Below are 21,621 nucleotides of genomic sequence, written 5' to 3' on the forward strand. Positions count from 1 at the left end.
AGAAGGGTATTTAAAACAAAACAGTAATTCAAATTAACGATAATTTAAACAACATCTATACAATTCTATTGAGTTTGTCAGTGTTTGTACAGGAAGTAACGCTGTTCAACCCTGCCTGCATGTACATTTATGTGTTTGTGGCCAAGGTGCTATGAAGGAAGCTGAACAAGAGTTAAAACTTCTTGATCCTTTGAAAAACCAACAACAACTTTGCCCCAATTTAGTCCATATAAGGAAGTCATCTTTACTATAAGGATTCCAAAAGTCACAAAGTTCACTAAAGAAGACAATAGTCTAGAATTTTACCTCTGTGAATCATTGGCCATATTGTGGAAGTTCCTTACTCCAAAGATACTAAGGGTATGTCTACACCACCCCTTTTTTCCATGGTCATCCCTGGATCGTGCCTGTACATCGAAATAATGCACAGGGGATACCGGTGGCAGGCAGGGATGACCCCTCCATTTTCCCGGGATAACTGGTTGCCCAATTACCCCGATTTTCACTGTGGTTCTGGGACCATCCCGAGGACCACAGCTGGTGTGGCGCAAGCTCCCAGGGCCTGAAATGGGCATGGAGATGCGCGGAGTAGCTCCATGCCTATGGGGGTGTGGTGCAGCAATTTCACCATCCCAGGAATGGGGGGCAGAGAGTGGGTTCATTTCTTGTTTGTTTACTCACTTTTTTCAGTGGAGCGCAATTGCGCTCCTTCACCCTTTTGCCTTCACCCTTGTTAAAAATACTAATAATAAAAAAAATGGCAGCCGCAACATCCCTCTTTCCTTCCGGGACGCCATGCACCCGTCAAGACCCTGGGGGAGAAGCATGTAAGTCTGTGATCCTCCCCCCTCCCTCCCTCTACAACTTTAAGGTGTAGACATGCCCTAAGAGCTCTCACACTGTTTTTTGTTTTGCCTACTTCCAGTTTGTATCTGCTCAGCACACCCTTTTCTAAATGGAGGGTCCTCTGGAGGTGGAGTGATGGTTTGCCAATTCAGGCATCACGCCAAACTGTAGCACAAACTATGATCCCCAAACACAAACCATGATTTTGGATTCTGGTTTGCTGGCCAACAGTTTATCAATTCACACATCCAACCAAGTCATAATTAGACTTCCGTAACCATAGTTTGATGAGATGTTTGAACTGAGCCATTATGAATAGCTCCAGCATTAAGACCAGAAAAACACACACAGTTACCCGAGAGTTATCTTTACTTAGTATTTTAAAACTCACCCCAAGGAATTTGGCCCTTATTCTGGGGTCCATGAGGTAGTGGGCTTGGTGGGTCAGAAAGGGTTCTTTTGTGTCCAGGAGGTGGGGGAGGGGGCCTCTTCTTAGACAGAGTGGAGCTGCCACTAGTGGTTTGAGTGCTTAAAGGGAGGGTTGAAGGAGGGCCAGATGGACCTGTAAAATCAAACAAACATCTTCTTACCAACACAAGGATGGGTTAAAACCAAGGTAGCACAAAAGAAACTCAAAATCAGACCACAGTAAACAGTAAAGTTTAACAAAGGACTGAAAAACAATAAGCCATTCCAAACATTAGTAAGATGAACAACATTCGTATTTCACGATAAGCTTTTCTGGCAAATACAAGTACTCTGACTGGAACAGTGCACGTATACAGACACATACATGGAGTAAAAGAGAGAAGCTACTGCAAAGGAATTTCTGTTTAATATTTAGACACAGCAGACAGCGCTTAAATTACTTAATCATTATGGCAAATGTCAGTCCTATTTATTTTAATGGTTCTACTCTAAGTATGACTAAAACTTATGTTTAATCTTATGCATTTCAGTTATAAAAACGCTGTCAGTGTTACCACTTGTTAAACTAAAATACAATAATTTAAGTTCCATATATTTCAAAAGTTAAACCTAAAACCATAGCACAGAAGCTAAGAAGTCATGGTATAACAGAGTGGAAGTCCCCAGTTAAAATTTCAGGTCAGTAGGTAGCCTTGGGGAAGGCCTCTGCAATTTGGGGATAATAATATGGACAATAGTACAGGTTTCTGTTATACATTACAAGAAGATAATGTCACTGTGAAGTGTTTAGAACACTCCAAAAGCATTACATAAATGATGAATGGGAAGTGTAATTATTATCATTACAATGTATGAATACTGAGCCGTTTATGAACATCAGTGCCATATAAGAAATGGTGGAAAATCAATTGAAGACATCTTCTGCTCTACTTAAAGAAGATTTTTTGGGGGGGCAGGGCAGTTTGCAGATTCTCAGCCTAACCAACCTCACAGGGTTGTTGTAATGATAAAATGGAGAGGAGGAGGATCATGTAAGCTGTCTTCGGTTCCTTGCAAGATAACAGGCAGGATAGATATGTAGTAAAATAAAAAAGTAGGGTCCACTGAACCTTGGGGGAGCATTTTCAGGGAGCTCTGGGAGCTGGTGGGAAGAGATGTGGGCAAGAAAGTCTGCCCCTGCCAACCCCCTTGTACAGGCAAATCTCTGGATAGTTAGTAAATGCACTCCAAACTATGGATTCCGTGCTACCCGTAGTTTGCCCAATACAGATGAATATGCTACCCTAGTGGCATAATATTTTCCACGTCTGTTCAGTAATTTGGATTATATATTTTTTTCCTCAGAGTTTTTTTCCCCTCAAGGGACAACATGTAAACATATTTTGTGATGAGCAAAATGCTATCTGCAGGCTACAGAGAATAAAGTGTTAAGTAATGTAAAATTAATTTCCTGAGCTGAAATACTGCACTTCAGTATATGTGACATTTGTATAATTCTTCTTGATTACTGCTGTATGTCACATCGTAGTGCTATTAATATTGTTTATCTCTAACTTAATAGTGAGGTTTCAGACAGTGGATGGAAACCAAACTTTGTATTTTTTTTAATTCAGTGGGTTGAGAGATATTGCAGAACTATAATTCCAATTAAAGGTATCACTGACACTAAAAGGAAAAGATTTTGTAGTATCGTATTATCATTCCTGGGTTTATTAAACTTGCAAAAAAATTGCTTACTGGCAAATTTAAGAGATCTGTCTAGCTAGATCCACTTGTGTAAAACTCTCCAAACACATGCATGTTAATTAGAAGCATATATATTTTTTCTTTTCAAGAATGACTTCCCTTAGATTGCTTCAATTTAGTGGCAACTGAGTATATTGCTTTAAATGTCATTTGTTTGTATCACAATTTGCCTAATGAAGAATTTCAAGGCCAGCTCTTTTGAGATATTAAAGCAATATATTTTGTCTAGGCCTGTGCTGAATGTTTTGCCATTTTGATTTTCCAGTTGAAAATAGAGCTTTCAGAGGGAGTAATTTTTTTCTTTAGAAATATCCTAGACAGTGATATATATTTTGTATCCTGTTCACTGTTGTTTGCCCTATATCTTCTTCCTTGATTAGTTACATGGGTGATTTCAGCCAATTAGTGAAAGGGAAGACGTCTCAGTACTATATAGCCAATCAATCTGGCAGGATGACAATTGTCACTGTGTGCAAAAGGAGAGAGACGCTGGCTCTGGTGCTGGTGAAAAGATTTTTTATTTTTTATTTTTCTTGTTAAAAAGGTTATTTTTTAAAAAAAACTTCACGAATAGCCCAACGTTTTGGATGGTGTCAATCCTTCTACAGGGGCTGTTTAGAAAAGTTGGCTGATAAGCATCCACTGTGCTGGCGCTTTCTTTCGAGGGAGTTGCCTTTCCAAGCTGCAATGTCACTGTGGCCAAATTAAGCTAATTTAGAATGAGGGCAATGATTCCTGTATTAGTCACAGGAGCCATCCCAGCCACCTGGGAATCACAGAAGTGAATGGAATTATGTCATGACTTGGCTATACGCTGGCCACTGAGAACAAATGAAACCAATACAAAGTGTGTGCAGTGTTTACCAAATATATGAGCATTTTTGGCCCCCTTTCAAAGCAATCACTGGGAAAAAAAACACAATTCAAAAACACCACCAGAAGGTGGAGGTGGGAGGATTTGCCCAAAATGTTTACGTAAAAGTGACCATATTTTCAGAATTGGGAATATATGGACAAAGTCCAATAAGTGAGGCAAAACTGTAAGAGAAATTGAAACACAGAAATAAGTAGGTTCTAAATATTTTAAGGTGAAATTAATATCTTACTAGCTTTTGCATGATCTGAGAAATTTAGCCTACTATAAACATTAAATTTAAACATTACAAAATATAACTTTCAAAAAGCTGAAATGTATATGTTTATGAAAGTGAAGGGAAATCCCAGCAAATCACAAAAGATTACAGTAAACACTAACAGTAGTATTTAACAACTTACCTTTGCCAGCATTTCTAGGAGGAAGTGGAGGGGCATCTGCTGCTGTTGGTGAAGTTGTAGACTCTGTGCTCATAGAGACAAAAATCTGATTGGGAAAGGCTCCATAGGAGAGTCTCTGTTTGTCTCTTGGAGTGCTAAGACCAGGAAGAGCCATTTTGTCTTGAGGAGAAATGCTGGAAGAATGACAAAAGCTCTGGGGTCTTGGAGAACGCTCTTTCTTTATTGGACTAGGCTGTGGGAAAATTTAACGCACTTGTTACAATATGTACTGTTCAGTTCATTAAAAGGTAATGCAGATGAAAAAGAAACAACTATTACACAAATAGTTTTGAGTACTGTAGTTCCTCACGGTTAACAAAAGGAAGAACCTGAAAATTAGATTCATGCACAAGCCACCAATCTATAAATGGATGTCCTGAGTAATCAAAAACATCCTAATTCACTTCAATGCAGCTGCAACACTGCAGTGTGCATCCTGTTATTTGCAAACATGGAAGGCCCATAAACACAAAGTTCTGGTGGATGTTAGGAGGGAAAAACACACCCTATAAATAAAACATTTGTTCACAAATACATTATAATTATTTAGTAGAACTGTAAAAAGGTTACTGAGACTAGCTACATATTGGACCTGTTCGGACAATACATTAAGCTATGGTTAGGCTGCTAACCATTTTGCAGCAAATGGTTAGTGTGTTTAAACCATGGTTATGTAGCCATTATGGTAAGAAATGGTCCACACAACATGCTGAGCCTGTTCAGACAACACTTCAGGCTCTGTGTTTAGTGAAAATGTGGTTCTCTGGAGTTAGCACTAACCACAAGCTGTGCTGTCACACATAACACTTTAAGCCATGGTTACAGCCTCTAACCCTGCTGCAGAGCCTCTAACCCTGGTTAGTGAGTGAGCAGGGTTAAGCAAAACGCATTGCACAAAACACCTTAAACCCTGCTGCTTAACCAAAAGCCTTAACCAGCAGGGTTTAGGTGTCTTCTGAACAGGCTCACTAAGTCATGGGTCACACAACATGTTAAGCCATAAAGTTTAGCCCAAAATGCTTAACCACTCTGGCTTAGCATGTCATCTGAACAGGGTCCTAGTGTTCAAACACAGGTAATGAAACCATGATGCCACCGTTTTGTTGTTGTTTCATACTGAAAAGAATGGAGTGAAAACTTTTGATCCAACCCTTTGAGTGGAGAAATGTCAGAAGGATACTTAATCCTCTCCCTACTTGTTATGCCTCTGCTCCAATGTAGATCTCCATGGGGGTGGAGGAGGGGTAGAAACCCTGTTGTGATGGTAAGTAATTTGAAGTATAGAAACAGCATTTTCCAATTAGGTTTCAAAATGCATGTTTACTTGTGAAAGTTAAACAATGCGCTCCATAACTGCTTCTTCTTCTTCTTCTTATTTATTTATATAGCACCATCAATGTACATGGTGCTGTACAGAGTAAAACAATAAAATAGCAAGACCCTGCCGCATAGGCTTACATTCTAATAAAATCATAATAAATAAGAAGGGGAAGAGAATGCACCAAACAGGCACAGGGTAGAGTAAAACTAACAGTATAAAAGTCAGAACAAAATACTATGTTTTAGAATAAAATGATGTTTTTAAAATAAAATGTTAAAGCTCAGTGGAGGCTGGTGGCTCTAATTTCAATGGGACCAGCCAGAACTCTGAAGGAGTTATCCAAAGTGCTGATCCTACTTTGGAGGTAGTATTCAAAGAAATGGGCTTGAAGGAGTTCGATTGTTCAGCTCAAGAACACCAAGAAAAGCTGAACACTCATAGGAAAAAAAATTAAGGAAGGCATCACTCACAATAAGCACCTTGAGGTTGAACCATTATTATAAACTAGACACTGTGGGCAGCAGCAGCCGCGTTCCAGACAAGCATCAGTGTTCAAGACAAGCATCAGCAGCCAAAACGATGGCTCTGATGCTGGTGACACAGAACTCAACATCAACTCCTGAGACATCTGGACAAATGGCTCTGCTAGCAAGGCCACCATTAACAAGCATGCCTAAACCATGAATAGCACCAACAGCTCCCCAAACCAAGCTGCCTTTACAACAGCCTTCAACAAGCACCCTCGCCTTCCGCAAGAGAACTTTGCACCTGCTCAAGACTGTGGGTGGTTCTTCCACCTCATCATCACCAACAAACAAGAATACGAGGTAACATAGGGTGCTTCGCATGCAGTCCTGAAGTGAAGCCATGGATGCTACAGCAGTCATGGGCATGCTGGAATAGCTGAAATCTCACTGAGGATGCATTGTGACCAGGTTGCTGCCCATTACACCAGTCTACAGCAGTTCCTTCTAGCCTGTGCATCTTCTCTTGAAAAGACACATGCCAACATGGCCCCAACAGACCAACTGCATTCTGAAATGACCATAGCTACGAAATAATAGACTCTCAAGAACCGAGAAAGTCTGGCTGCTTGACATGGAGGAATGGGATGACCCCTTGTTTCACAGAAATCTTCAGGATCTCTCATGCAACCTTTAAGAAGGTGGCAGAAGTAGTCACTCTAAGCATGCAGTCAGCCCCCCGCCTCCCCACAAAAAATCTGATGTGGAATAATTTGATCCAAAACTTCTCTTTACCTTGTCATCCAAGTCATCATCACTTTCATCCATTTCTTCTTGTCGAAGATTCCACTCATACTCTACATGTACATGCGGATTTAACTTTCCGACTTTGGCCTGGGAAAGCTGAAAACACATACAATTTAGAAATATTAATCTGACAATCTTTTAAAACAAAACAAAACAAAACAAAACTTATTTTCTGTTTCCAGGGACAGCTTTACCATATTACAGTTTTCATTTATTTTTTATGGGCGGATTTGTCTTTCAACAATAAATAAAACTCCTTGAATAAAGTAATATAATTCAAACTAAATAAATATGCAGAGCTAGCTTTATTTTCTCTAAAAAAAAAAAAAGTGCTTTTGGAAAATTAGGGAAGGCTGTGTTGCCTAGGGAGTTGGGATTGAGGTTCAATGGAGCATTCGGAGAAACATGCCTGAGAATGAATAGAGGGCCTTGGAGAGTTGCAAAGATGTTGGGTGAAATGGAGAGGCCCTGCACTTAGGTAGAGGAATGCACACACCGGTTCACATCTGATATAAGCGTCTCTTGTATCTTCATGGTTTTTAAAATGAAAACTCAGAATTCCGTGTTTTATACTAGACATAAAGACTTGGTTCTGCTCTCAGAAGGGTTGGAGACTTAGCAGAGGCTGCCACCCACAAAACGAGGAGGGGAGATTCTTTTTGCCAGTTCTTCCTTTCCCTTCCTGTGCTACCTCCCATACAGTTGAGGAGGGTCCTCCATCCCACTGGAGCAGATTTTTGAGGGGTGTAGGGGGGCACTGGTGAAAATCACTTCTCTTCCTCCCCTCCCCAGTAAGCAGGAGAATCCCACTTATGGAATCTCTAAATCTAATGCATACGTGTTGTGTTTCCCTGCAGAATTAAAGGAATTTTCAGACTCTTTCCCTGCTTGGCTCCATAATTGTAGCCCACGTGGTTTTGTTCCCTTACCAAATCTTCACACTGGATAGCTTTCAGTCTTTTTGCTGTGTCCAGAGCCGTCTCTCCAGTATGGTTTACTATAAAATTTAAACATGAAATTAATTAATTAGTCAAACTATGATGCAAAACGTTATAATGAAATTCAGAATTCTGAAAAACTAAACATTTAAAAGGTAAGGTAAAATTAAAATGAAACTATTGATATGTACACTGGGAGTGATCTGGGAGCACAAGAGATCCCACAGATCAGCAAAAGCATTTCAAGAATATGAAATTAGCCCAGTTCAAAGATAAAGAACCCTATTTTTGGCTGATGGGAGTGAAAGGGATTTCTTGCTTTTCTACTGCAAGCAAAGTAGATGTGTAATGGTTAGTAGGTGAGATCTGGCTTTCTTGGGTACTAGAAGCAGAAAGATGATGTGGGGAGCCTGAAACACGTTGGATTCTGGAAACACACTTACTCTATTTTGAAAATATTACCCTGACACCCCACTATTACATCTCAACTGTACATATCTAAATTTATGAATTCTCCGAAAAACACTTTCAAGACCTCCAAGTGTCATGAAAGTACATGAAGAAAAAAAAATGACCTTATAAGTTTTGCTCTGAATTTTCATTATCTGGGAAAGCAGGAGTAAAATGCTATTTCATTTTAACAAGTTAACATCAAAGGCAATAATAGCTGAGCTAAATTATCAAATGCACATTTGAAATATGAACAAAATGCAAATCAGGAATCATCAAAAGAGTTGCACTAAGGAATATTTTTAATTACTTGAGGAATATTTTTAATTACTTCAAGTCTGCGTCTAAGTTGAAATGTTTGCCTTCCAGTTAGTTATACTTTTCTTTTTTGCATTTCATTCTAATGGCCCTATTTAAAGCTTTAAAAAACCTTCTGTATGGAATACTGAAAAATATTCCAAAGAGACGGACTTGCTCACCTATATCTATTGCTGGCTTGCCCTTCAAAAGCAATTTCAAACATTCAGGCTTATTATATATACTGCAGTAGTGCAGAACCGTATTCCCCAATGCTGTCTGTTTATCCAGGTTTCCACTAAAAATCAAAGTGAAAAAACAGTATTAGTGTCCCATGACAAATAATCTGCATTGTGTTTGTTGTGCATTATGCATGCAAGTGCACATGCATGTATGTACTTTATTCTATACTGAGAAAAGATTACAACTAGGTAAGAAAAAGAAAATATTAGCAATATCGTATGAGATACTCTAGTAATCATAGCCATCCTGTCCCCCTATCTTTTATTTATTTATTTATTTAAAGCATTTTTATAGCGCCGCCTCACCATTTCTGGCATCGAGGCGCTTTACAATAACATATAAAACAATTCCATTAAAACCCTCACCCTCAAACCATTAAGGTTTGCTTAGCTGCAATTCCCTTCCATCAATCCAGCTTTCTACCAGGTGGAACACTATGGCAGAGAATCCATCTATGGCAGACAACCATCTGTCAGGTATGTTTTAGGTTGGATTCCTGCACTGAGCAGGGGGTTGGACTCGATGGCCTTATAGGCCCCTTCCAACTCTACTGTTCTATGATTCTTGCCCCAAATTTGACAAGCATGGATGTGTCTCCACCACAAATATGAGAAGCAAATCATGGCAGCTGCCAGAAACTGGTTAAGAACCTTGTGGTGGTGCCAGGTTGAGGAGCTAAGGCTGAATATATCCAGAAATTGTTGCAGCAGAGGAAGCTGGAGATTGAAGGCCATGCCAGAGACAGAAGAATAGGGAAGTTGTGACCAGTGCATGTGGGAGAATGTGTGATGCACACTGGGGTGGGGGAGGGGGATAAATAAATCCCACCTTCACTGATGGTATCAGAACTGACAGTGACTAACCAGGAAAGAGAACTTTTGTCTGTAGTAGATAGCTTCAATGAAAAAATCAAATAAAGGTCAAACTAATAATAATAAAACTAATAATAATAATAATAATAATGTCACATTAGTTAATGTGACATTTATTATTATTATTAGTTTGACATTTATTTGAGACCACAATAATAATAATAATAATAATAATTGTTACAATAAAAACAATACATGTTACATTGACATTTCTTTCTTTCTTTTGGCAAAAAGCAACCATGTGGGTAGAGACTGCAGCATGGAGGGAGGGAGGGTGGCTCTTTATTCCCTATACCATTTTCCAGCCAAAAATTGCATGTGTGCACAAACACGCAAATTGTGTAATTTGCTCTTTACTGAAAATAGTATGTTCTGACACAAAGAATGGCTAAGAGGGAGAGATTTCCAGTGGAGAACAATGTGGGGAGGAAAGGGTTAATGCTCTCTTCTCCCCATGCTGTAGTCCGGATTGGGCCCTCACTCGGCAACTGACTGTGAAAAATCCTGGGCGAAAAGCAGGGACGAACTGGCTAGGAGGAGCTTCAGACCAACAGAGGGCTTAAAACTCAGTCATGTGAGTCCCTGCTTTTCCTGGGCGACAGGGGGAGTTAACCCGTTGTGGGATGCCTTCCTCACACCAACCTGGAGAAAAGGTACATAAAGCATAACCAAAATAATCATGGAAAAGGTAGACGATATTTTCCCTCCTCTCATGTAATATGACAGCTCAGGGTCACCAAATAAAATTTGAGGGTAGTACCATTCAGGACAAAGGAAAGAAAATTCTCTTCCAATTAACTTTAAGGAATTTGTTGCCACAGAGTGACATGGGTTTTTCCCCCCTAAAAGGATCAATCCTATCAACAGTTATTGATAGAAACAACTGGGGAGAGCTGCTGCCTTCGTTCCCAGTTTGTGGGATTCCCAGAAGCATCTCGGAAAGAGGGTTCTTGGCTGGATGGATCCAGAAAGCTTTTATTATGTTAGGTTCTAAATTCAGAGGGTTCGGGTTTTACTTTGGATTTTCAAAGTTTGAGAGAGATTGAATTAATGCTTACAACCCAGGATACAAGCAAATAGCCTTTACCAGTTTTGTACAAGGAAGTCAACCAGATGGAGTGAAGTTTGGTCAGCAGTCCGGACTGCTAAATGAAGAGCTGTTTCCCCTGGCTCCTAAAAATAGAAGGAAGAGCTGAGTATTAAGGACTCTAGGGGTCTTTTCTCCAGATAAAAATGCTAAATTGTAATGCACATGATTTCTCTCACCCAGAATATATTGAAGACATTTTATTATTTATTAACTTTAAAAAGCTCCAAGTAGATAAAATTATCTACCAGTCTTATATGTGCATGAGCAAAATAACATAAATTGACTCTGCACAAAGGAATACATAGAAGAGTAACAGCTTGCTTCACGTTGAACTACGTAGTCGACTGTTATCCATATTCTCTTGTATGTATATCTTTTTAAGGTTATGGGCTTTGTTTGTTATAGTCATACCTTTCAGTTCACTTGTCTGATGTCTTACCTGTCCAGGCTCCAGCAATGGCTCCATTAGCTCAACCCCTTCTGCATAGACTTGAATTAGTGCAAGTAATTCCCTGGATTTAACAGCCTCAAGTAGTTCATTCAATTTAGCTGCTGCAGATGCACAAGTCTTTCTGGAGAACTTATGATCTACATATTTAGCAGTAATAAATTCTTTGCGTGCAGTCCTGAAAATGGGGAAAATATTATTAGATGTCTTATATTACCAGATTGCTTTTCAATAAATAATCAAATTCCATTTTGGATTGCAGGACACAGTTTAATTACAAACGTATCTGAAGAGCAAATCAGCAATAATTTGTTCACCTCCTAGCTGCTTTTATCAAGATACCTCTAAATCAGAGTGTCCCCACTCCAAGGATTAAGCCTCTGAATACGAAAGTGTTCAGTTACTGTTTTGTGTCGAAATACAAAGACCTAGTCACAGATGCAACTGAAAGTACTATCAGAATACGCAAGTTATATATTAAAACCCTGAGATAACCAATTTGTAATTTTTAAAGTATATTTTCAAACAGAGCTATGAAGAAAATCCTGAGAGGATGATTGTATAGTGCATTTTAGGCAACATTTCCCAGTTCAGGCAATGCAGCAAATGTAGATGGCCCACAGGTGTTCCTGCATCCGATATAACCCTCTCTTCAAGCCCAGACTGCAGAAGATAAAAAAACCTATGATTGTCCAAACATCACATTGAAAGGGATAGTTTGGATCTGTCAGAAGGGATAAGCAAAAGGACTAAAGAGGGAAGAATGACTAAGTAAGAGAGAATATAGAAGCAGAAGAGGATCAGAACAAGTTAAGCAAGCAGTTGGAGACTAGAGAGGACCAGATAGCAATAGTGCTTTTTTGGAATTCAAATCAGAGGACATTCTTCTGGGCCTAAAGCAGTGCTGTAGTCAGAAACACAGTTCAACTATAAAAGAAAAACAGCATTATCTACAATACTTTTACATCATGGGTCACCATACAGGAAGTGTGAACTACTAGTTGAAGTTTGTTTGCTTTTTGAGTGGGCTTGTAAAAATATTACCTGCCTTTTATTTAAGTTTGATCTTTACTTTTCACAAATCACTCAGGCAACAGTGACAAAACTAGGTTTACAGCAGGATTTTTCAAGGCAACTGGTTTGGGAACATAAATGAAGCATTATTAATTCAATGCATACTGTGAATTGATGAGGGACTTGTTGAGAAAATAGTGTTCTGTATGGCGTCTCTTCTCTAATAGTTCGAGAAAATAAAATAGCTGATGAAGGCTTATAAGGCAAATCCAGTTACCTTCTTGAAAATATGTAATGTGTGAAATGGTAATACTGGAGTCTGACAGACTAAGAAAATCTGCACCTTTATTAACAAGCTTAATAAAGTCCTCTCAACATATTGAGATGGATCCACGTTTAGGTCTGTGCAATGGAACCAGGGAAAACAGACTTCCAGGCCCTCTCACTCCTCCTCCCAACAGCAGCCCCTTGAAAATGCTGCACAGAGGATCAGGGGACCCTGCTGAATGGGGATGAGGGTGGGGTGGAGGAAGAAGGGGGGTCCCTGAAAATCAGGTGATGTCACCTTCTAGATTACTCTGCAATCTATGCAAAAAACATCCCTAACCTGGCTCTGAGAATCTTATTTTTTCCTCAGCATAGCAATCTTTGTGGATGAAAGGGAATACACAGTTCCTCTCCTCATCAACTCCCTGCTACTAAGTTATTACAACAACAACAACAACAACAACAACCATCATGAATTGCACTGGGGGGAAAGCTGGATCTTGTGAAGAATACGATCTGAAAAGTAGATGCCTGATATTTAGTGCTTGTTCATGAAATTTATTTCTTGGCTTTGTTTTATATTACAGTCACCCTTAGTTTTTTCTCTCTCTCTCTCTCTTATTACCAATGTTAATTTTGTCCAAATATGGTTTTTCATTACTTACATATCACTTGATGGAGTAGGTTTTGGAGAAGGACTTGGTAAGTTCCCCTCCATAATTTCATTAAAACTATTGTTTCCTATGTTCTTGGCCAGCTGTAGAAGTTAAAAAAAAAAGATATTGCAATTAGGAGTGTGTTCCTTAACAGGTTTTTTGTGGAATTAAAATAGGCAGAACAAGAAGTGGGAAAACACAGAAGGGTTACAAGTTCAAGATAACTTCATCTGGATCCTCTGTAGAAATCCATGAATGAGGCAGGGTGATTGCATGACGAGTGCCTCATCGGTAAACACCCCAAGACTTCCAAAGCATAATATTTGAAGTATAATGGTTTTTTAAATTCTAACTGATGATACATGCAAATACCCATGACTAGCATATTAAAAGGGGACAGAGATATTAAAAGATATGTCCAAGAAAACTTTTTCTTCAAAATTCCAGCGTAGTGTCACCAAGGATTTTACATTCCAGCAAATTGGTACAAAAGAAAATCAGGCACTCACCAGAAGTGTGTATATTGAAGGAAAAAGAACACACCAGTACTATTTGGAACATGGAAAGCAGCTCACTCAATGTAGCAACTTGCAGCAGCTCCCCAGGGTTTCAGTCTTTCTCAGCCCTAACTGGGAAACGGAACGCGGGACCTTCTGCATGCAATGCATGAGCTGCACCAGTAAGCTACAACCCCTCCCTATCATTATTCTCTTATCATTAGCAGTAACTGCACAAGTGGATTCATTTTGAGGCAGGTGAATTTTAGTTATTTTATAACGTTGCTTACCAAGAGTTCAGATGTTCCTAATTTGTCTAGCTCTAAAGATTGGATTCGAGAAATATGAACACCCATTTCTCTATGTATTCCAGAACACTCTATACAGGTTAAAATACCCAAGTTAGTTGAAAGCCATGTTGGATCTGAACAAAAAGCAAAGGGAAAAGATAACATTAAACAGTCTTATTTGTCTTTTCATTCACAGTAGTATTAATGGGTATATTAATACTTGAATTTGTACAGTGAAAAAATTCTTGAGAAAGAAACATCTGAGGCGGTCAATTATCCATGTTATCTAAAATATATTTAATGTATAGAAAAATACCTGGTGAGCCACAATCACAGCAGACATCGTTTCCAGGTAATCTCTGAATGTCATCAATAATGGCTTTTGTAAGATCCTCTAAACTATTTTCCCCTGTGCTCTGTTCTCCACGGAATGCCATATTTAAAGCTTCTTCTTTGCTGTTTGTCAGTACTGATATCCATCTAATAGAAAATAGATTTTTTAATACTGTTATTTCCCAAATGTAATGTAATGATATATATGAGACTGAAAGAACAGAAAGAGCAAATGTTTACTAATGAGAAAGGGGTTAAATAAGTATGGGGGTGGCTGTAATTTGAAGAATGAAAGAAGAAAATTAACATACCAAGAACACGGAAATAAAATGTAACAGGTTAGAAATGAAAGACAAAATGTTGAAAAGGGGGCAATGTTTATATTTATTACAAAATACTGATAAAATATCTGACTTTCGTGTTCTGGAGCAAACAGTTTAGCTACAGTACTGAAATCCTGGAATAGGGTGAAAACTCTTATTTGCTAGCGGTTAAGCAGACAGAACAACAACAAAAATCATCAAGTAATGGGAATAGTTCTTAGTAAGTTTTCATAAACAAAATAGAATTCTCATAAGCAAATAACATCTCGGATCTTATATCAAATTCTATTATTGGATTTCCCTGTTAAAATATTTAAAGCATATTTAAAACAGAGTGCTCCAAAGCTGCTTTGCAGTTGAAAAGAATAAAAATGGGGGAACTGGTGCAAGGGCTCTTCCTCGAGGCAGTAGAAAACTTACCAGGGGCCCATGTAGCCCAACTTCCTTTAATGTTTACATGTTTGCCCCCAGCCTGAGGACAAGAATGAATACCACCAGGTGACTGTCTTATCTTTTTATGAATTAAATCCTTTGGCCTGTTGTGCTACCAAAGAAGTTGATAGGTCCTAATACCGGGGCTGTACAATGTCTTGAATTATGATGTTGGCACATTCCAGACTTCGATGCGATACAACTCAGCACACTACAGTTGTACTGGTACAGCTGTACAAGTCAGACGTAGGCAGAAACTAAGGCAGAAACAACAGGACACGAGATTCTTCCAACATCAGTGCAATCCTGTAACCACAAATTAACTGCCTATGGAGCAAAATGTCCTAGGCTGCTCAAGCCATTATTGAGTTGCCTTCCCTGTCAGGGAAGGAGGTTTTTCTTTAGCGGTGGACCTTGGTGGGAGATGCAAACTTCTGAGAACATCCTACTATCTTGCTTTTGTCTGATTGTAGAGGCCAGGCATATGACTTCTTTCAGAATCTAGCCTTATTTGTAAATTTTAATAGTGCAAAATCAGAGAGAATTGGAAAAAGAATGTATAGTAGATTAAAAAGAAAGCTATTATTTTATTCTTATTAGGTAACAGGAATTTAAACACCACATTTTTGTATGGCTCCAGCTTAGGAAAGAGAGGGCTGTTGAAATGGGAAAGAGGACTATTTCCTTGGGATCTATGAAAAAAGTGTACCCAACTGAAGTCTATAAAAGTCAAAACTGAAGTCTAGGAAAGTCAAAGCACACCTAGTAGCAGCTAGAATTAATGGACAGGAACCTCATCAGAGTCTGATAAAACAAGCCGTTTGACAACATTTCTCCATTTAGTAAGTAGAGTATTTGTGACCAGTGAAAGAAGATTGAGTCTGAAGCCCTAAAATAATCTCATTTGTATATTATTTATTTATTTATTTATTACATTTTTATACCACCCAATAGCCGAAGTTCTATAAGACAAAGGTATAATATTAATTATCAGATAATATTAATTATCTGATTAGTCAACTAGTAAGCACACATACTAATTTTGTGAACCGCCCAGAGAGCTTCGGCTGTGGGGCGGTATGTAAATGTAAATAAATAAATAAATAGACACATTTTAGCTAGCGTATTGCTTTATGACGTAATCCCTGAAATTTTTAAGAACTAAAATACAGCCTTTCATTTCCAACTAATAAATAATATACAATGCAAAGGAAATGAACAAAATCTTCCAGAGGTACATGATGGTATTTGATTAACTTATGAGTAATTGCCCGAAACAAAACTGAATAAACACCACTGCAGTCTTCTAAATTTCTATAGTAATTTAATGCTGCTAAATCCAGCAAGCCCCTCAATTTTATTTGCAGGTTTAGTAGTGGCCTTAATAACCTCTATTTTGTGCTTCTTACTCAATGCACACTCCTTTCACTAGGTTGCACCATTTCCCAGTAACACGAGGCAAGCATCTAACATTCAGACAACCCATAGACAGCCTATCCATTGTACATTGGCCTGGAACAGGGGTTTCCAACCCTTTTGGGCCCATGGGCATATTTGGCATTTTGGATTAAAAATATATATATGCCATGGGCACCTTCACAAATCAAATGCTGTAAGGGGGTGGACTAGGGATCACAAAATTGAGTGCCCCCTTATCTGTATTTGTGCGTGCGTGCATGAATGCATACCCTCTCTGTATGTTACTCACTCTGGCTTCTCACTCTGTCTCTTTTCTCTTGTTTCTTCTCTCTCCCTGGCTCCTCTTTTTTTTTCTCCCTCTCCGGCTCTTCTTTCCCCCCCTCTCTGGCTCTTTCCTCTCTCTTTCACTCTGACTCCTTGTGTGTGTTCTATAATTGACCTATGGTCTCACCACTTAAGAACTGGAGAGACTTCTTCAGCATTATTCTTTTGCCAACATTGACCTCTTTGCTTATTTTCAGCTACTAATGACTTGTCCTGTTCACTAGAAGCCACAATGTACTGTTTTGTTGGCAAATCCAAAACAATTTTGTTCTGACTTTATACTGTTAGTTTTACCCTACCCAGTGCCTGTTTACCCTACCCTGTGCCTGTTTGCTTTCTCTTCCCCTCCTTATTGTTTTATTATGGTTTTATTAGAATGTAAGCCTATGCGGCAGGGTCTTGCTATTTACTGTTTTACTCTGTACAGCACCATGTACATTGATGGTGCTATATAAATAATAATAATAATAATAATAATAATAATAATAATAATAATCTGTCTGGCTCCCCTTCTCCCAAACTATTCTTTCTTTCCTTCCTCCTTCTCTCCCCTCATCCCCATGAAACTGAATGGCAGAATTTCTCCATTCATATGCACAGGATGATAAAAATTATTATATTTTTATATAATAATTATTATTCTCAATATAATAATATAATTATTATATTATTATATTGTATTTTGTATTTGTGTTTTTAACTTGTTGGTTGTTTTATGATGGTTTTAATTTTTGTGAACCGCCCAGAGAGCTTCGGCTATTGGGCGGTATAAAAATATAATAAATAAATAAATAAATAAATAAAAAGGCCAACTGCTATAAAAAAACAGTTGGGGTGGGTGGGTGAGCCTCTCCCCAAGGATCCTTGGTGAGGGGTGCAGTATGCCCCTGCACTAGCCATTTTTCAACAGGTGGGATTTTTTTGCTCCCTATGCACGCCTAAGAGAAATTGCTCCATATGCTTATACAGGGGGAAAATAGCTTGGTAGATGCCTCAGCTTGGCCTTGTGGGTGCAGTGGTACCTGTGGATGCATGGGAAAAGGAAGCACAATGCAAGCTTCTTGTTTCAGAATGCCCACATAAACACACAGCTTCTTCCAGGCAAAACTCTATGTGAGCAAAACGTAGGTGGGAGTAGGCAAGTGTAAACAATGACATTGCCTTCTCTCTATGACTACAGAACAGCTTTTTCCAAACCAGGCTGCTCTTTGCAGCCACTCATACTGACAGGTGAAAGAGAAGCAGCAGCACACAGGGATTTCACCTCATAATGTCCCGTTTAATTGTCCTAACTGAAGTGGTGGGAGAAGCATAAGAGGGAAGAGTAAAGGGAAATATTAACTCAAAAATGCTCCTGTAAGTAGCTGCTCCCAATAGTTCTATTGCCCATGGCATAAGGAAGGACAACGCTGCTGCAAGTGGGAAGGCGTTCTCCTCCCAGAACTAAAACTCCAGCGCATCAAATCGTTCTTGCGAGTCACAGGAAAGGACTTGTTTCACTTCAGGCCAGGAATAAATATGAAATATACTAAAATATTTTATGAAATATACTAAGAACTATCTACTGTAAATATTTTAAGCTATCTGATTCATCTTTTATATAAATATATTGTTGATGGAGTAATGTTAGGAGAATAAGTTTGCATGTCTTAGAAACAGAAGTTAAGTTTTTGCCAACGTAATAAGCTCTTTAAAATGTCAGGAAACATCTCCAGCACAATCTGGATAGTTACTGCTAAATTCTGAAGTGTAATTACATGAGCCACTCTGTAACCCACTCACACTCTGCTTCCAAATGTATACCAGATAAAAAAACATGTAGGAAACAACAATCTGTAGAACTGGAACAAAGACTAGAGAAGCTCAGAATAAAGACGAGGGAACAGGACTTAGACAAAGTCCTGTTCCCTCTTGACCTCCGAGTTCCTGCCAAGGGAGTCAAGGGACAAACATTCCCAAGATGAACTGGGGGACAGAAGCTGCTGGAAAGTGACCTGCAAGCCCTTTTTACCTTCTTGTGGCTGGATCTACACCTGGAGGAGTGCTGATGCCTTGTGTTCTTTTATTTGAGCCCTATAGGCTCCAGGGCGGGAATGTGAGTGGCTGAAGCAACCCTCTTCAATGAATTGGAAGACTGATCCCTGAATTTCCTGAGAAACACAGAGATGAAGAACTAGCGGGGTTGCAGGAAGGGATACCCCTGGGCCAAATACCCCACCAATGCCATTGCCTGCTGAAGGGATGAAGCTGACTTCCCTTCTGCTGGCATGATGTTAATCTCCAGACTCAGCATTATGGCCCTTTTCTATGAAAAAGCCTTAACTGAGCACCAGTTAGGTGTTGGCAAAGGTAGGAGGCTCAGCGACCACAACGCCATGGAGAGAGCGGTGAGGTACTGCATACACCACTGCCACCTGCATCTAAATCAGAAAGCCCTAAGGGACAGAGTATGCCCCAAGGCCTGCTGCTTCCCCTGCACATGCTTGCCAACGTTTGTGCATTCAGCCAAGTCCGAATAAAGCAGCATGTCCTCCCTCTCCTCTGTTCACCGCAAGAAACTTCCTGACCTGCATAGGACAATGTAGTGGTTCTACATCCCCACCTCCCCACACCCCCAGTGGTGGGTGAAGGAGTTGTCCTTCCCAACAACAAGGAAGAAAAAAAGCTCTAGAAACTTCTCTCACTCCTCAGGTCAGATGGAAAATACAAGGAAGGAGAACCCAATTTTCCCCAAAACATATAATTCTTTTTTGTTGTTCCCTGCCTCGATCAAAATGGAGAGGCGGGTAAGAAATGTATTATTATTATTATCATCATCATCTTTAAACAAAAGGTATGCTGAGCTCACTAAAACTCATTCTGGATCCTGTTCAGCAGACACCAGGCAGGGCCAATTTCAGGAATCTTAGGTAGTCCCTTTCTTCGGAGAAGATCAAGTTGGACCCTGCCTAGTGTCCAGAGGCGAGGGACTAACCCCAAAGTCATGGAATGTCCAACAGAAGATACAGGAGAACATAACATAGTTCAGAAAATATTCAATAGAACCTTTGAAGGGAGGTGTGTGTGTACAATTTTATTACCAATCCGCCCCACACACTCAGGTCCTCTGGGAAGAATTTCCTTCAGCCAGCAAAAATTAGGCTGACAGGTATTACCCAGAAGACCTTCTCTTCTGTTGCTCCCAGACTGTGGAATGGCCTGCTGGAGGAGATTCGTCAACTTAAGAGTCTTTTAGCATTTAAGAAAGTTACAAAGACTGATCTCTTCTGGCAGGCCTATCCAGTAGAATTTTAGGATTTTTTTTAGGATGTTTTAACAATGTATACAATGTTTTTAATCAGTATTTTATGTATTTTATACTTACTGTTGTTCCCCACCTCAATCAAAATGGAGAGGCAGGTAAGAAATATATTATTATTATTATTATTATTATTATTATTATTATTGATCAATCCTTTAAGTAACACTAAAGTATTTTTTCAGCTATATTTAAAACAAAATAAAGCATTTATAGAGCAGCAAAATGCCACTTAAATGAAATGTGTGTATATATACCTATATATGGAAGTATCCCTTTCCAGTCACTGTTATTTGAGCAATGATAGTGACTGGGAAAACCTTTTTTTTTTAATGATTTTCTTTGGAAAAATTGGTATTATAGGAGTACAGTAGTATACTCCCATAACAGTACTTTAGAGAAAAGCAGCATTATAAAATGGAGATATGGTGCTATACCGCTACAATGCTAATTACAAGAGCATTAAAAGCACCTTTCTAGTCACCTCTTCCAATAACCACCTTGGTAAAACGGTTGGAAAATAGTAGGATGTACACACGGAAAATGCACAATAACCCCCAGATAGTGTGGAAATTCCGTTGCAATTGCACTTGTAGCTTAAACTGGTAGAGCACAAGAGGCATCTGTTCGCAAGCACCCTAGAACTGCTAGATTTGGAAGTACAGTGTAATATGATGTGGCGGTCGAGGTTTCTAGCTCCTTTAAAACCGATTTGCCTTAAGGCACACAAGGAAAATGGCAATTGTGATTGGATATTGGTTCAGTTTGCTCTGCTGGAAAAGGTGCATAGAGCAACCACTTTTTTTGGCCTTGCAGTCAAGTGACAGGCAAGTAGAAGAGACTTGGTCTTGTGCAGCTCTCCTAGGGGGGAAGGGGGGGAAAAGAAGACGCTACACGAAGTGATCACCACTGAGGTGGACGTGATAGTTTTTTTCAGCTTTTAATAGCAGGAAAAAAGTGGGACCTACGGTGTGTAATCCCTCCTAAAAGGAATGTTTCAGTTCACGGTTACAGTTACTCATTCCCCACAAACATGGTATCACTATCACATCCACACCCACACCCACACCCACACCCTACCATGTTCCTTTTTTCTTTTCCAGCTGTCACTAAGTTCTGTGGATACTGAGCATGCTTAGTCCTCATTGGGCTTTTTTGGGGTGGGTAGGTGAGTTTTTGGGGTACTTCTGCAAACCTAGGGGTTCTTCTGAGCATACGGTTATCCTTTTTTGTTTTGTTTCCCAGTGGCTCCATGTTGGCTGCAACCCTGTCAGCACTCACCACCTTTGCTTCCTAAAAGGAGGAGTAATTCTTGATTCTTCATAGTCCCTACACTAAAAGGTGTAGAAGTAAAGGCCTATATTTCATATCTAAGAGCTGCTTCAAATGTTACGTGGTGGGGATCATGTTAGTCACCACATCAATCCAAGTTCCTGCTACAAATACCAGTTCTAGCCCATGATTGCAGATTCAAGTTTGCCTCAAGAATATGTTACTTTTTTC

General features: G+C 39.3%; 1 protein-coding gene across 2 annotated transcripts in view; it reads right to left on the reverse strand.

Moving 5' to 3' along the window:
- Nucleotides 1-21,621, reverse strand: part of ASAP1 (ArfGAP with SH3 domain, ankyrin repeat and PH domain 1) — a 156,040-nt gene that overhangs the window by 13,888 nt on the left and 120,531 nt on the right. For both annotated transcript variants that reach the window (XM_063131140.1, XM_063131139.1), the window contains exons 15-24: nt 14,306-14,469; nt 13,990-14,123; nt 13,212-13,303; nt 11,257-11,443; nt 10,815-10,900; nt 8,795-8,910; nt 7,857-7,924; nt 6,916-7,023; nt 4,297-4,528; nt 1,238-1,408 (exon numbers count right to left, since the gene is read on the reverse strand). In XM_063131140.1, the coding sequence (XP_062987210.1) occupies nt 1,238-1,408; nt 4,297-4,528; nt 6,916-7,023; nt 7,857-7,924; nt 8,795-8,910; nt 10,815-10,900; nt 11,257-11,443; nt 13,212-13,303; nt 13,990-14,123; nt 14,306-14,469 (1,358 nt within the window). The remainder of the gene's footprint in view (nt 1-1,237; nt 1,409-4,296; nt 4,529-6,915; nt 7,024-7,856; nt 7,925-8,794; nt 8,911-10,814; nt 10,901-11,256; nt 11,444-13,211; nt 13,304-13,989; nt 14,124-14,305; nt 14,470-21,621) is intronic.

The sequence above is a fragment of the Elgaria multicarinata genome, chromosome 7 (assembly GCF_023053635.1).
Source record: "Elgaria multicarinata webbii isolate HBS135686 ecotype San Diego chromosome 7, rElgMul1.1.pri, whole genome shotgun sequence".
NCBI lineage: Eukaryota > Metazoa > Chordata > Lepidosauria > Squamata > Anguidae > Elgaria > Elgaria multicarinata.